Source organism: Hippocampus bargibanti, linkage group LG11, assembly GCF_051943395.1.
Source record: "Hippocampus bargibanti isolate YZ-2025 linkage group LG11, ASM5194339v1, whole genome shotgun sequence".
Taxonomy (NCBI): Eukaryota; Metazoa; Chordata; class Actinopteri; order Syngnathiformes; family Syngnathidae; genus Hippocampus; species Hippocampus bargibanti.
Genome location: NC_142744.1, coordinates 21,891,108 through 21,906,422, shown reverse-complemented (window position 1 = coordinate 21,906,422; position 15,315 = coordinate 21,891,108). Strand labels below are relative to the sequence as shown.

The 15,315-nt window shown below is 46.8% G+C and overlaps 1 protein-coding gene across 1 annotated transcript in view; it reads right to left on the bottom strand.

Moving 5' to 3' along the window:
- Nucleotides 1–14,458, bottom strand: part of mmp16b (matrix metallopeptidase 16b (membrane-inserted)) — a 50,733-nt gene extending 36,275 nt beyond the window's left edge. Inside the window, exons 1-3 of the mRNA XM_089007452.1 lie at nucleotides 10,672–14,458; nucleotides 8,508–8,656; nucleotides 2,455–2,571 (exon numbers count right to left, since the gene is read on the bottom strand). Of these exons, the coding sequence (XP_088863578.1) occupies nucleotides 2,455–2,571; nucleotides 8,508–8,656; nucleotides 10,672–10,800 (395 nt within the window). The 5' untranslated portion in view covers nucleotides 10,801–14,458. The remainder of the gene's footprint in view (nucleotides 1–2,454; nucleotides 2,572–8,507; nucleotides 8,657–10,671) is intronic.
- Nucleotides 14,459–15,315: the final 857 nt, after the last annotated feature.

Below are 15,315 nucleotides of genomic sequence, written 5' to 3'. Positions count from 1 at the left end.
CTGAGCTGCAATGATGTGTGTGACATTAGTGTTCCAGATATGTCCCAGAGATGTCTTCCTCAAACCGTAGGGCAAACTCAACTGAAGTGATGGAAACCAAATGCACTTACAATCCTGTGAGAAAATAAGTTGTTGCAACTATTTCGAGGCTGGCAGCATTCACTGAACTTTTACACTTTATCAGCGCCTGGCAGGCAGAGGGGAATTGGAAATCTTCTCTCTCACCTCCCATCTTTATGAATAACACGAGAGTCACCGGCTCAGCACTGACATTCTATTTGGAGAATGTTGTCATCAATTCAAATTAAGGGTGGGAAGGATTTGAATAAGTTGACAGCATTATATGCGACAACGGCTGAAACCTGTCAATTTTTGCAGCCACAAACCCGTTTATTGGTCCTCCTCAGAAGCCATTAAAAAAAAGAAAAAGAAAAAGAAAAAAAAACCAGGAGCCTAATCAGGCAGAGAGTTAAGATGAGAGTAGAAATATTTTCTGCTGAAATGAGGGATTCTGCAGTCAGGAACGAGTGTGGAAATTGTTTGCTTCAGGGTATGAAAAGGAAAAGCGAGAACCACTAGCTGTCTTTGTGTGCTCAAAATAGAACATGACAGCAACTGGCGAAACACACACTCACGGAGATGGCAAAACTACTCACACTTAGGTCAAAGTACTGTAAATACACAACGCTTGTGTAGAAACCATCCATCCATTTTCCAATCTGTTTATCCTCATAAGGGATACGGGGGGTGCTGGAGCCTATCCAGCTGTCTTCAGGCAGTCGGCAGGACACGCCCTGAACCGGTTGCCAGCCAATCACAGGGTGAAGATGCGCTGCTCCATCCCGCAGTGTCAACGACTATCACTCCATTGCCGCCTGTGTGCATGGTTTGGCTAGGCACTTCGAGCCACATCCTTGGCCTGTGACCACCGCCATTCCACATCACCACAGGACTTTGGGTTACAGGGGGGGGGAGATTGGGGCAAGAAGCATGCACAAATGTAGAGATTAAGGTTAGGGTGTGGGTGCACAGTCCACACTCCCACCATCTTCACTCTTACCAGGTGAGTTTCTGGTGGCATGAGGTGGCACTCATGTCAACCATTTTCTTGCAGGAGTTGCAGGGGGCTGCCAGTAGTCCGGTTTGTTGGACTCCGCCTACGCCTACCCCCGGGTGCGGGTTTGGGATCACTCTTTGTCTGGCCTATTCGGCTTGGGTGACCCTGCCAGGAGTGCAAGACTCCGGCCCACATCACTCTCTGGGTCATTGAGACGCGAAAAGTGCCTCACCACGATAAGGTAGTGATCCCAGTCGATGCACAATCACAGGGTACAAAGAGGAACACCCATCCAAGCTCACATTTACACCGTGGGACAATTTAGAGCAGGGGTCTCAAACTCCGGCCCTCGAGGGCCGCATTCCTACATGTTTTCCAAGTTTCCCTGTTGCAACACAGCCTCAGGTGCATTGCAACAGGGAGATTTGGAAAACATGTAGGACTGCGGCCCTCGAGGACCGCAGTTCGAGACCCCTGATTTAGAGTGTCCAATCAGTCTGCTATACATGCTTTTGGAACATTGATATGTGGGAGGACACCACAGGACCCAGAGGAAACCGGAGGACCCAGAGAAAACCTGGGGCAAACATGCAAAACTCTACATGGGGAGGCCAGACCTGGAATTGAACCCGGTATCTCTGTACTGCTCTTTTACTTCTCATTATTCAGTATTTTGGCATCTGTAAATTGGGATTTACTATATCTTGTATTGTCGAACGAACCACTGGACCACCAGGCTGCCCTGTTAAGCAACCCATTGCTTAAATAAAAGTCTATGAAATGTACTTCAGTACAAAAGTATACAATAGATTTTTAAGAATGATGTGAACCTTGTAACAAGCCTATTTGAAACAGCAGAGTAGAAATTCCAGATTAGCATATGTTGAAGTGTATATAAAAAGCTGAAAAATCAAGTGGCGTTCTGCATGCACACACACACGCACGCACGTACGCACGCAGGCACGCACGCACGCACACACACACACACACACACACACACACACACACACACACACACACACACACACACACACACACACACACACACACACACACACACACACACGCACAAACACAGACACAAATACACGCACACACACGTACACGCGCACGCACACGCACACACACATACACACACATACACACACGAGCAAACGTGTGTGTTGAAATCCCACGTTAATACGAGTGTGATGCAGACTGTATTTTCTTGTACGATGACGTTTTGGAGCAGTCACCATGGCAACACCGAGCATGTGCTCACTAATGGTCTGACAGAAAAAAAGCCATCACAGGCACGCACACATGACTGCTCCTCCTCCTTCACGGTTAAGTGCAGCTAAGGCTGAATGGTCTCCAAGGAAACTGCCTCCCTTGTACCTTGCCTGATTTCTCCTCACCTGTAGGTGATGTGCGTACGCTGCCACTTCTGTCCTGTCAGCGCATATCTCCGCCTCCGTGACCTCAAAGCACTTTTGAGCGTGTCTGGAACGCCGCAGCGGGGCTTTTGCATCCAACTGGAAACAGACAAAAGGAGATCATTTCAGGAGACCATTCACATGTGACAGATGTTCACATCCGTGTGAGGTCAACGCTCACTCCATCACACACGAATTTGTATTTCTAAGTCAATAATAATAGTGTCAAGCTACAGTGAGGATCTGCACAGTAATACATTTTGTTACAGTGCCAATATGTTGAATAAAAATCCATATTTTGCCATCCCATATCTCATACAACTCAATCACAGATTAATTAAGTGTAGATACTAGTAAATGGGTTACTTTGACATCCATCCATCCATCCATCCATCCATCTTCTGCCGCTTATCCGGGGTCGGGTCGCGGGGGCAGCAGCTTCAGTAGGGAAGCCCAGACTTCCCTCTCCCCAGCCACTTCTTCCAGCTCGTCCTGGCGGATCCTGAGGCGTTCCCATGCCAGCTGGGAGACATAGTCTCTCCAGCGTATTCTGGGTCATCCCCGGGGTCTCCTGCCAGTGGGACATGCCCGGAACACCTCGCGAGGGAGACGTCCCGGGGGCATCCTAATCAGATGCCCGAGCCACCTCATCTGGCTCCTCTCGATGTGGAGGAGAAGCGGCTCGACTTTGAGCCCCTCCCGGATGACCGAGCTTCTCACCTTATCTCTAAGGGAGAGCCCGGACACCCGACGGAGAAAGCTCATTTCGGCCGCTTGCATCCGGGATCTCGTTCTTTCGGACACAACCCATAGCTCGTGACCATAGATGAGGGTTGGGACGTAGATCGACCGGTAGATTGAGAGCTTTGCTTTTTGGCTCAGCTCCTTCTTCACCACGACAGATCGGTACAAAGTCCGCATCACGGCAGACGCCGCACCGATCCGCCTGTCGACCTCTCGATCCCTTTCACCCTCACTCGTGAACAAGACACCCAGATACTTAAGCTCCTCCACTTGAGGCAAAATCTCCTCCCCGACCCGGAGAGGGCACTCCACCCTTTTCCGACTGAGAACCATTGTCTCAGATTTGGAGGTGCTGATTCTCATCCCAGCGGCTTCACATTTGGCTGCGAAACGCTCCAGCGAGAGTTGGAGAGCTCCACTTGAAGGCCCCAACAGTACAACATCATCTGCAAAAAGCAGAGATGCTATACTGAGGCTACCAAAACGGAAACCTTCAACGCTTCGGCTGCGCCTAGAAATTCTGTCCATAAAGGTTATGAACAGAATCGGTGACAAAGGGCAGCCTTGGCGGAGCCCAACCCTCACTGGAAACGATTCCGACTTACTGCCGGCAATGCGAACCAGACTCTGACATCGGTCATATAGGGACCGAACGGCCCGTATCAGCCGCTCCTGTACCCCATACTCCCGAAGTACCCTCCACAGAACTCCACGAGGGACACGGTCAAACGCTTTCTCCAAGTCTACAAAACACATGTAGAGTGGTTGGGCGAATTCCCATGCGCCCTCGAGGACCCTGCTAAGGGTGTAGAGCTGGTCCACTGTTCCGCGGCTGGGACGAAAACCACACTGTTCCTCCTCAATCTGAGGCTCGACTTTCCGACGGACCCGCCCCTCTAGGACCCCTGAATAGACCTTTCCAGGGAGGCTGAGGAGTGTGATCCCTCTGTAGTTGGAACACACCCTCCGGTCCCCCTTTTTAAAAAGGGGGACGACCACCCCGGTCTGCCAATCCAGAGGCACTCTCCCCGATGACCACGCAATGTTGCAGAGGCGTGTCAGCCAGGACAGCCCCACAACATCCAGAGCCTTTAGGAACTCCGGTCGGATCTCATCCACCCCCGGGGCCTTGCCACCGAGGAGCTTTTTAACCACCTCGGTGACTTCAGTCACAAGGATCGGAGGGCCCACCTCGGAGTCCCCAGACACTGCTTCCTCCAAGGAAGGCGTGTTGGTGGAGTTGAGGAGGTCTTCGAAGTACTCTGCCCACCGGTTCACGACGTCTCGAGTCGAAGTCAGCAGCGCCCCACCCTCACTGTACACAGTGTTAGTGGTGCACTGCTTTCCCCTCCTGAGACGCCGGATGGTGGACCAGAATTTCCTCGAAGCGGTCCGGAAGTCGGCTTCCATGGCCTCACCGAACTCTTCCCATGCCCGTGTTTTTGCCTCGGCGACCACAGAGGCTGCATTCCGCTTGGCTAGTCGATACGTGTCAGCTGTCTCAGGAGTCCCACAGGCTATATAAGCCCGGTAGGACTCCTTCTTCAGCTTTACGGCATCCCTTACTACTGGTGTCCACCAGCGAGTACGGGGATTGCCTCCACGACAGGCACCAACCACCTTACGGCCGTAACTCTGATTTGCCGCCTCAGCAAGGGAGGTACGGAACATGGTCCATTCGGACTCAATGTCCCCCACCTCCCCCGGGACATGTGTATAGTTCTGCCGGAAGTGGGAGTTGAAACTCCTTCTGACAGGGGATTCTGCCAGACGTTCCCAACAAACCCTCACAACACGTTTGGGTCTTCCAGGTCGGACTGGCATCTTCCCCCACCAACGGAGCCTACTCACCACCAGGTGGTGATCAGTTGACAGCTCCGCCCCTCTCTTCACTCGAGTGTCCAAAACATGAGGCCGCAAATCCGATGATACAACTATAAAGTCAATCATCGAACTGCGACCAAGGGTGTCCTGGTGCCACGTGCACATATGGATACCCTTATGTTTGAATAAAGTGTTTGTTATAGACAATCCGTGTTGAGCACAGAAGTCTAATAACAAGACACCACTCCTGTTCTGATCGGGGGGGCCATTCCTCCCAATCACGCCCTTCCAGGTCCCACTGTCATTGCCCACATGAGCATTGAAATCACCCAGCAGAACAAGGGAGTCCCCAGGGGGAGCGCTCTCCAGCACACCCCCTAAGGTCTCCAAAAAGGATGGGTACACTGAACTGCTGTTTGGTGCATATGCACAGACAACAGTCAGAACCCGTCCCCCCACCTGAAGGCGGAGGGAAGCAACCCTTTCGTCTACTGGGGTGAATCCCAATGTACAGGCGGCGAGTCAGGGGGCAATAAGTATGCCGACACCTGCTCTACGCCTCTCACCGTGGGCAACTCCAGAGTGGAAGAGAGTCCAACCCCTCTCGAGAGGGCTGGTACCGGAACCCAGGCTGTGTGTGGAGGCAAGCCCAACTATGTCTAGTCGGAACTTTTCAACCTCGTGCACCAGCTCAGGCTCCTTCCCTGTAAGAGAGGTGACATTCCACGTCCCCAGAGCTAGCTTCTGCAGTCGAGGGTCGGACCGCCAGGGTCCCCGCCTTTGGCTGCTGCCCAGGTCAAATTGCACCCGACCCCTCTGGCCCCTCCCATGGGTGGTGAGCCCTTGAGAAGGGGGACCCACGTTTCCTCTTCGGGCTGAGCCCGACCGGGCCCCATGGGTGTAGGCCCGGCCACCAGGCGCTCGCCAACGAGCCCCATCTCCAGGCCTGGCTCCAGAGAGAGGCCCCGGTGACCCGCGTCCGGGCAAGGGAAAACTAGGTCCATTTGACTTTCTCATCATACGGGGTCTTCTGAGTCGTACTTTGTCTGGTCCCTCACCCAGGACCTGTTTGCCATGGGTGACCCTACCAGGGGCATGAAGCCCCAGACAACCTAGCTCCTAGGATCATTGGGACACACAAACCCCTCCACCACGGTAAGGTGACGACTCATGGAGGGGGGGGTTACTTTGACAGTTACCTTAAAATGACCATAATTCTTCCAAAATGTTATCCAGTCATGTTGATTTAATACTGAATCAATTGCATTGGAAATGTTTTGTATAATTTAGAGAAGAAGGAACGTTCAGCTTTTATCCAGCCATGTCTCGAGATTTGTTTGAAACACTTTCCAGATCCATCCATTTTCAGCTCGGTTATGTCACGGTTTGCAGGGTGGTGATGGCGGGTGAGGATCCCAAAAAGCAGGCAGGAGGGAGCAGGAGGTTGTTTGACAAATTGTATTAAAATAAAGGTCAGCAGGAACAAAATGTAAAACATCAAAATCATCTGAACAGAAAAAAATACAAAGTATCAAAAGAAAACCAAGTGGAAAAGTCCGCCAAGGTTAAACAAACACATGCACAGCATACAATGCATGTGATTGCAGACAAAGCATGCAACAAACAATGACCCGAAACCGGATGGTCGTGCCGGCAGTCCTTTTAAGTGTCACGAATTGTAACGACCAGCACCTGCGAGGCAGCAGGCAGGGCTGACAGCGCTACCCGGTGGTCGCCAATCCGAACGTGGCAGTCCGCCAAGGCTCGGGATGACCAGCACCTGTGCAGGTGCAGGCAGGGCCGATAGCGCCACCAGTTGGTCGCCAACCAGACATCATGACAGTACCCCCCCTTCAATGGACTGCTTCCAGAAGTCCCAACAGTCTCCCAAAAGGTCCACTCGCCAGGGAACAATGGTGGAGACGGCAACCGCTGCCTGATGAGAACGGGACTCGGCCTGGGGCGAAGACGCGGAACGGATCGTCGTGGGCATGAGTGCGATCCCTCTCGCACGTTCACGCAACGACGCATGGCCCAACGTCGAACTGCCAGGCGCAGAGTGGCACCCCGGATGGCCGTATGGGACCAGGTCTCAGCCGGACCCCGACGTGGGCGTGAACAGCACTGGGGAAACGAGACCAGTCCTGAGCCGCTCCGGGATCCAGCGGTGAGTGGGGTCTTGGACTGACGTTGACGCGGACGTTGCACAGAAATCAGGGTACTGTAAATGCATGTCTTATCTAACTCAAGTGAACATTAACATTTGTCCGTCCCAGGATTTGAACCTTTCTAATTGTGTCCGTCATCTGGGAATTAATGGCTCGGTGGTCCTGTTGGTGACACAGGACCACCGAGCCATTAAATCCCATTTTAGCCAGATCACAAAAACACATACGTATTTTAAAATTATTATGCACGTTTGCCAATGTTGAGAATGTTGGGCCTTCATCTGAGTTTGTGAAAGATTTCCAAAGGCTGCAAAAACGTTTTTCTCATCACCAAAAAAGTGTGAGCATGTTCAAAATGTTTCTTAAGATAAGCATCCTTTGCTGTCACAGCACTTTGCAACATTGATATGCTTCACACAGCTAACAAACTGTCACCCGTCTAAAAATACGTTTCTTCAACTTCGCAATGCGATGTGATCAGCAGAAAATGATGCAAACTGATCCAGATGGGCCGATCCATGATGGAAGTTACTGGTGTGTCCAGGTCTCGGGTTGAACATCCCGTCTGCCAATCACTGACCTCCACTTCCTTTTGATTTAGGGGTGTCGCTTGTGGTGTAAGGTGAAATCTATTTATGCATTTTAATATATATAAATTGGTAAAAGTGCGTTTTTAGTCAAGTAGTGTAACATAACTTTTCATGTGAAAAGTGAGTTTGCAGTGTAGGCACTCACAATATTGTATTTAACATCCATCCATCCATTTTCCGTCCCGCTTATTCCTCAGTAGGGTCGCGGGGGTGCTGGACAGTGGTATCATAATGCATTCACTGTGCAATGGTCAAAGCATTGCAAAATAAGAATAAAAAAATAGCATACATGTGTATAAGGTGAAAAAACTCAATTGATGTGCTCGATTTTCAAACTGATTTGTGGAGTTGGCATATACATGAGTGAAAAATTTTCTTTGACAAGTTTGTGCAAACTACACAACCACCAATGAGTGACACACACAGAAGGAAGGTAAGAAATAACGTCAAGGTTCGCCTCAGCGTGATATCACTGCATCATCATGCAAAAATGAGAAGAGTGTTAAAGTCACCTCCGCATGCCGTGTGAGGACAACAAACCTGTCTTGTTCATCTCTCACACAAAGACACACACATACACACAAACATGCACACACACACACACACACACACACACACACACACACACACACACACACACACACACACACACACACACACAAACACACACACACACATTTGTATATCAATGACAATGCGCCATACTCACTCCTTGGTTCTCTCATCCAGTGTCCCGGTGACATTGAGGCCATAGGCACGTTGCATGGCGCCAATGGCCGAGTGCACGGTTTGGGCTGGGCGCATGACGGACATTTTGGGTTCTGTGCGGGGAAGGTAGCCGTACCTCTGTAGCCATCCCTGAAAAGAGATCAAATTGGATTGATTTAACTGGGGTCACACAAAATGATCTGTAATTTTTGTAGGTTAAATAAAAGGCATACAAAGTAAAGAAACAAAAAAGTGTTTTTAGAAAAGTACTTATAATAGAAGCACAATTTCTATCAATTTGTTTCATATAATGCCATTTTGCTTTGTTTTCCTTTCATAACTTTGCTCTTGTGAATTGGGAATTTCTCCATTGTGAGACAAATAAAGGTTATCTTATCTTATCTTTATAATGCCATTATTTCATTTGTTTCCAGTTGCTGACATAAACTGAACTGGTGAGCATCACAATTTTTTGGTCGAAAGGTTTATCAAAACAAACAAATTTATAACTGCAACACAACAAGTGTTCCATTTGCGCTTTAACCTATGGAAACATGATTCCGTACCATCTTAAAACACAATCTCTATATGGGTTACTAACTTCAGAGCCACTGGAACTGCATTGAAAAGAATTACAACCCAGTGACCTCGCATCGCAAGAACTCCACTAAATTTTTAAAACCTAATGAAACAGAACAGCATTATACTTATTTTTTTAACATAAAACATTCTTTACTTTATTTGACTTTTGTTTCACCTACAAATGTGTCAATCGTTTTGCCTGACCCTGTATGTGATGTCCAGACAGTAATATGTGAAAGTCATCAGGTGGCTTCATTGTTTTCAGATAGCTTTCAAACTAGGTCCACAAACTATATTTCTGTGTTTCTGTCATTTGTGGCTCTTAATTAATCGATTTAGCAATTAGAAATATTTGCTATTTCAGTCTTCAAATGTATTTCTGTCTTTTGTCTAATTTGTGGCTCACTACCAGTATTTCAAACTGCAGGTGGTCCATCTATCTATCTATCTATCTATCTATCTATCTATCTATCTATCTATCTATCTATCTATCTATCTATCTATCTATCTATCTATCTATCTATCTATCTATCTATCTATCTATCTATCTATCTATCTATCTATCTATCTATCTATCTATCTGTCTGTCTGTCTGTCTGTCTGTCTGTCTGTCTGCCTGCCTGCCTGCCTGTCTGTCTGTCTGTCTGTCTGTCTGTCTGTCTGTCTGTCCACCCATCTGTCTATCTACATCCATCCATCCATTCATTTAACTATCCATTGCGAGCATGCAAAAATTGTAGCTTTCTAAATAGGAAAAATCCAAATGTGGATCATAATGAACCTTTTCGCATGTACATACTCCAGACGATCAAGAGTATACCTTTACAAAGGAGGACACTTATTCAGTTTTGAACATAGTAACATGCAACACATCCACCATATTGATGTCATGAGTGCCAGTATCCGCTTCATCTTCCGTTGATCCACCCTCACTATCCATTCACATGGTAACGAGCAGCCTCACTGCGGGGGCGTCCAATCAGAAATGTCCCTCCCCCTCACTCTCCTACACTACCTATAATCCGTCGGTCCCGCCTGGTTTCCCAACAGCCTTGTTTATGATCCATTTCCTGCAGCCACCGTGTATCCGTGTTTGTTCTTCTTGAGATTATTCCGAGTGCCTTGTCTTCCACGTGTATGGCAGCGTAGTGTAAATGAAATTCAGTGGGTATGCTGGAATCCGGGAAGAGGTGAGGCTGATACATCGGGTAAAATCAAGAAAAAAGAAAAACAACCCTTAAAAATATTAGTATGAACTGGCATGTGTTAATGGTTAATCCATTCCATCAACTTGATGTTATGGCATATCACTATTGTTCATCAATGAATTCATTGTAGGAAGGCCCCAACAAAGCATGTATCTGTATATGGGTTACATGCGCGAGCTCGCATACACGGCCGCGCGCGCGCACACACGCACACACACAGACACACACAAACGCACACTCGCACAAATGAAGCGTGAGTGGCCATGTTGTGCTATTGGTGTGTCAAATTTTGATTCTTTGTGTGGTGGGGGGTGCTGGAGGAGAGAGCACGGTCATGGATGGACCCAAACAGTGCATCCTATATGTGCATCCTACCTCGACGTTGAAGTACTGGTGCTCCTCTCCGGACACTGTACACGCAATCCAAAGCATGAGATGTAAACACAACGCAGCCGTCTGAACGCAATCCGATGGTTTCCATGCACAGGAGGCGACTAAGGTCATAATGCCCCTCTTTAATCCCGAGTCTCTTTTATTCTTGTTGTCCTGCTTTTCAGTGAGACACGTCCCTCCCGCGTTTAATTTAGGTGTTTTGTTGCGTCAAGCTAAAGACATGGATGCATAGCGTGCAGCGTTCGCTGGGCGCGTCGAGAAGAAATTGTCGGTTGTCAAGCACACATGAGGCGGCGTGTTCCATTCGCTGCCCTCGCCATCCTTGTATTTACATCACGGGCTCCATTTCGGCGGCAGCAGCAGCTGCGACAGCATCAGCACCATCACGGGCTGCAGGCAGGCAGTCTGCGCAAGATTGGCCGCCTCCTCAACCCCAACCCCTTCTTCACGCCTGCGCTTTGATTTCGTGCATAAAAAATGCTCGGTGTACAAAAAATGAAAATGCTTCTTAATGTGCGTTTGGTCTTCAACTTGTATGGAAAATTTGAGGTTCTCTAGTGGGGAGTTGCTTCATATCCCTTTTAAAAAATACCAACTCATAACACCGATAATTATTTGGGATTTTAATGAGTCACAAAAACAACGAAAAAAACACAAATGATGACAAAAATACACGTCGAGTGTTTTTTTTTTTAAATTTTCATTTCATTGAAAAACACAGCAGCAAGTAGTAAATAGATGAACACTTGTGACGTCACATGCCTGAACCGCCTCTCGTTGTCAGGCAGACTGGTGTACACGAAGGTTGGGCTTTGAATGAAAACGAATGGGGTCGCTATAGCTCTATCACATGACAGAAATGATGTCAAGCCCAACATGTTAACATGATGTTAACTGTGTTGTATTCTCTTTTTCTGTAAATAACAACTATACGATCACACGTTCTGTTTTGTTATCTAAAATGTTTTGCATATCCAGAACAATCTGGAGGAGATTTATGTTAATCACAAGATGAAACCCATGCGACTTCACCCATCCCTTCTGCCATACTGTGTTGCAGAAATAAAAGAAATAAAAAGACACATCCACGCGTCTGGTCTTATTAAGAGCATCGTGGAGATTAAGACAGTCACTGTTGTGACACTAGTCACACACACACATATATATATGTATATATATATATTTTTTTTTTCCTGTATAATAACTGTCCATGTTAAGCTCTTTGGTGCAGCTTCAGCTGTTGTTAAAGCACTATATAAATCAATGTGTATTGTATTGTACTGTATTGTATTGTTAGGGAGTGGGCAGGTCTGTTTGATCTGTGATGGGGTTAGGCGTCCCAGCCACCACGAGTCTCCCTGTCTAAGTGAGCATGCTACATAGACAGTAGGTTATTGTAGGGCTTGTCTACCTACGCATGTAAAGCCTGGACCCAGCAGATTGCGTGGAGGAAACCACGAGAATGGTTCAACAGGCATGAAGTTGGGCCCAGCAAAGTGTTTTGGAGCGCAAGTTGGGCACAGTGAGTACGTAGAACACTGTGGTCATCCACTGCATCCCGACCCATCCCCAGTCGTCTTCACTCTGTCTTGCCACTGAATTCTGATGGGCTGGGACGAGAGAGTGAGGCAGACGACATTGTGCAACTCTCCTTCACTTGAATGAAACTCACGCGCAAGTCATCTTCACCACCCCCATCTCCAGTGAAGATGGCCATCTCTTTCCAAAGAGAACGAACACTATTGTATTGTATTGTATTGTATTGTATTGTATTGTATTGATGAGAAGGTTTCTTCAGCCGTCATCTGTACAAATTTGAAGGTTTCGGACGTTTCGCCTCCTATCCAAGAGGCTTCGTCAGCGAACTAAAGTCTGACTGGTCGTATCGGCCCTATTTATATATGCCTAATGTCCAGCCAAGGCGGCGCCGGACACAGCTATGATAGGTCCCTACTCTCAGGTTGGGGGGAGCAGAGGACCACTCCCTGTGGTCCTACTGATTGTTCCTACATCCCTGACTAACGACTGGCCCATTTCCCCCACTCCCACCGGTATCACCTTATCAGCATTACGAATGTTGCCTAACCTGTTTTGCCTAAGCAGGCTATTGTAGGAACGATCCAAATTGAACCTCACCCCACCAGACCGGTTTAATGAAGGATTTTGTTGTTTTATAAGAATCGCTTCTTTTACCCCCCTTTCAAACCAGCTATGTTCTTTCGCTAAGATTTTAACCTCATTGTCGTCAAATGAGTGGTTGCTAGCTTTGAGGTGCAAATGTACTGCCGATTGAGGCCCACTTGTATTATCCCTGCGATGTTGATAAAGTCTTTTTTTGAGAATTTGTTGAGTCTCCCCAATGTACTGCTCTTTACAATTTTCATTCTTACAATGTATGGAATAAAATACATTACTGTTTTTCATTTGGTAGCCTATCTTTTGGATGCACTAATTTTTGCCTTCACGTGTTTATCGGTTTGAAATAAGTAGGAATTTTGTGTTGCCAAAACTCTTTGTAATTTTTCAGAAAGTCCTGCAATGAAAGGTACTGCTACTCCTCTCCTTTTTGTATCTTGAGAATTATTGGTTTCATTCCCTATTCTTTCTTTCTGACATTTGTTGAATGACCTCTGCGGGTACCCACAGTTAGTGGGTGCTCGTCTGATATGTTTTGACTCCTTTTCTCTACCTTCAATGCTAGTTGGTATTAGTTTAGCCCTATGCTGGAGGGTTCTGATAACTCCTAATTTGTGTTGTAAAGGGTGGTTAGAGTCAAACAGTCAGTATTGGTCAGTGTGCGTAGCCTTCCTAAAGACTTCTGTTGAAAGTGCGCTGTCCTCTTTTATAATTACTTTACAATCCAAGAAGGCTAGTTGGTTCGCTTTAATGTCCTCACGAGTAAAAGTAATGTTGATGTCTACAGAGTTGAGGTGATCTGTGAAGGATTGAATTTCTTGTTTTTTAATTATGACAAAAGTATCGTCCACATATCTAAACCAGTGTCGAGGTTTTGTCCCCTGGAAGGATGTGAGGGCCTGTTTCTCTATCTCTTCCATGTACAGATTAGCCACTATGGCTGAAACTGGTGAGCCCATAGCACAACCATGAATTTGTTTATAAAATTTCTCCCGAAATTGAAAATACGTAGTATTAAGGCAGATTTCCAATAATTTGCAGATGTGATCCGCTTTAAGTTTGGTTCTTTCATGCAGAGAAACGTCCGCCAGCAGTCTCGTCCTCACCACTGAGACTGCTGCTGGGGTTGGGACAGATGTAAAGAGAGAAGTCACATCGTATGATGCCAAAGTTTCCTCAGGTTCCAATATGAGGTCTTTGATCCTCTCCACAAACCCCGTGGTGTTCTCTACGTGATATTCTGTGTTAACAACCAACGGAGCTAAGATAGTGTTTAAATATTTGGCTACATTGTCTGTAGAGGAGTCAATGCTACAAACAATGAGTCTGAGGGGGAACCCTTCTTTATGTATTTTTGGCAGGCCATAGATACATGGCGTGGCCTCTCCTGGGTATAATCTAAAATACATCTGTTTGTCTATATGTTTTCCTTTCTGTAACTTTTGGAGACAGTCTATCATTTCTTTCTTGTATCTATTGGAAGGGTCCCTTTTTAGTTGCTCATAAGTGTTAGAATCACTGATTAACCTATTTATTTTGTCTTCATAATCCAATGTGTTGAGAAGCACTGTACACCTACCCTTGTCTGCTGGAAAAATAGTAATATTTTTGTCTTTGTCTTTTTGTAGAGTACCCTTCAAATTTGTACAGATGACGGCTGAAGAAACCTTCTCATCGATGGACCACTCCTGTACGACTGAGAGCTTACACAGATGTATTGTATTGTATTGTATTGCATTGCATTGTATATTATTGTATTGTATATATTCATCCCTGTGTGAAGTTTGCATGTTCTCCCCGGGCCGGCGTGGGTTTTCTCAGAGTACTCCGGTTTCCTCCCACATTCCAAAAACATGCAAGGCAGGCTGATTGAACACTCCAAATTGTCCCTAGGTGTGATTGTGAGCGTGACTGGTTGTTTGTCCCTGCGATTTGCTGGCAACCAATTCAGGGCACACAGTGCCTAGTGCCCGAAGACGGCTGGGATAGGCTCCACTACCCCCCGCGACCCTAATGAGGAATAAGCAGTACGGAACAGAGACGAACTGGAGAGAGAAGGAAAATGTGACAGTGGTCACAACACATGGAGCAGTAATGCAGAAACTAGATGAGTGATTGCAACAGATCCCGGGAACAACATCGGATATATAAGTCCATAAAAGCGCAGTTCTGGGAACAGCAATGATACTGAACTCTCAAGCTTCCTGGCCTCTGGTCGAGGACCTAAGCTGAATAAGGGACGGACACCATCCGATGGATGAGACAATAACTAATAATAATAAGGTATTGTCCATAAAAAAATGCTTGAGGATCAATAAATATATCACTAAAATGTATTGTTAGATTTTCAGCCAGATTCTTAAAAAGTGCTTCCATTGAACAAAATTGAGTGTTTAATTTTTGTTTTCATATTGGGGGTCAATTTGATCTTACCTGAATTGATTAATTGGGATTTTATTATTTTGGAACATCCAAAATTTATCCTGCGAC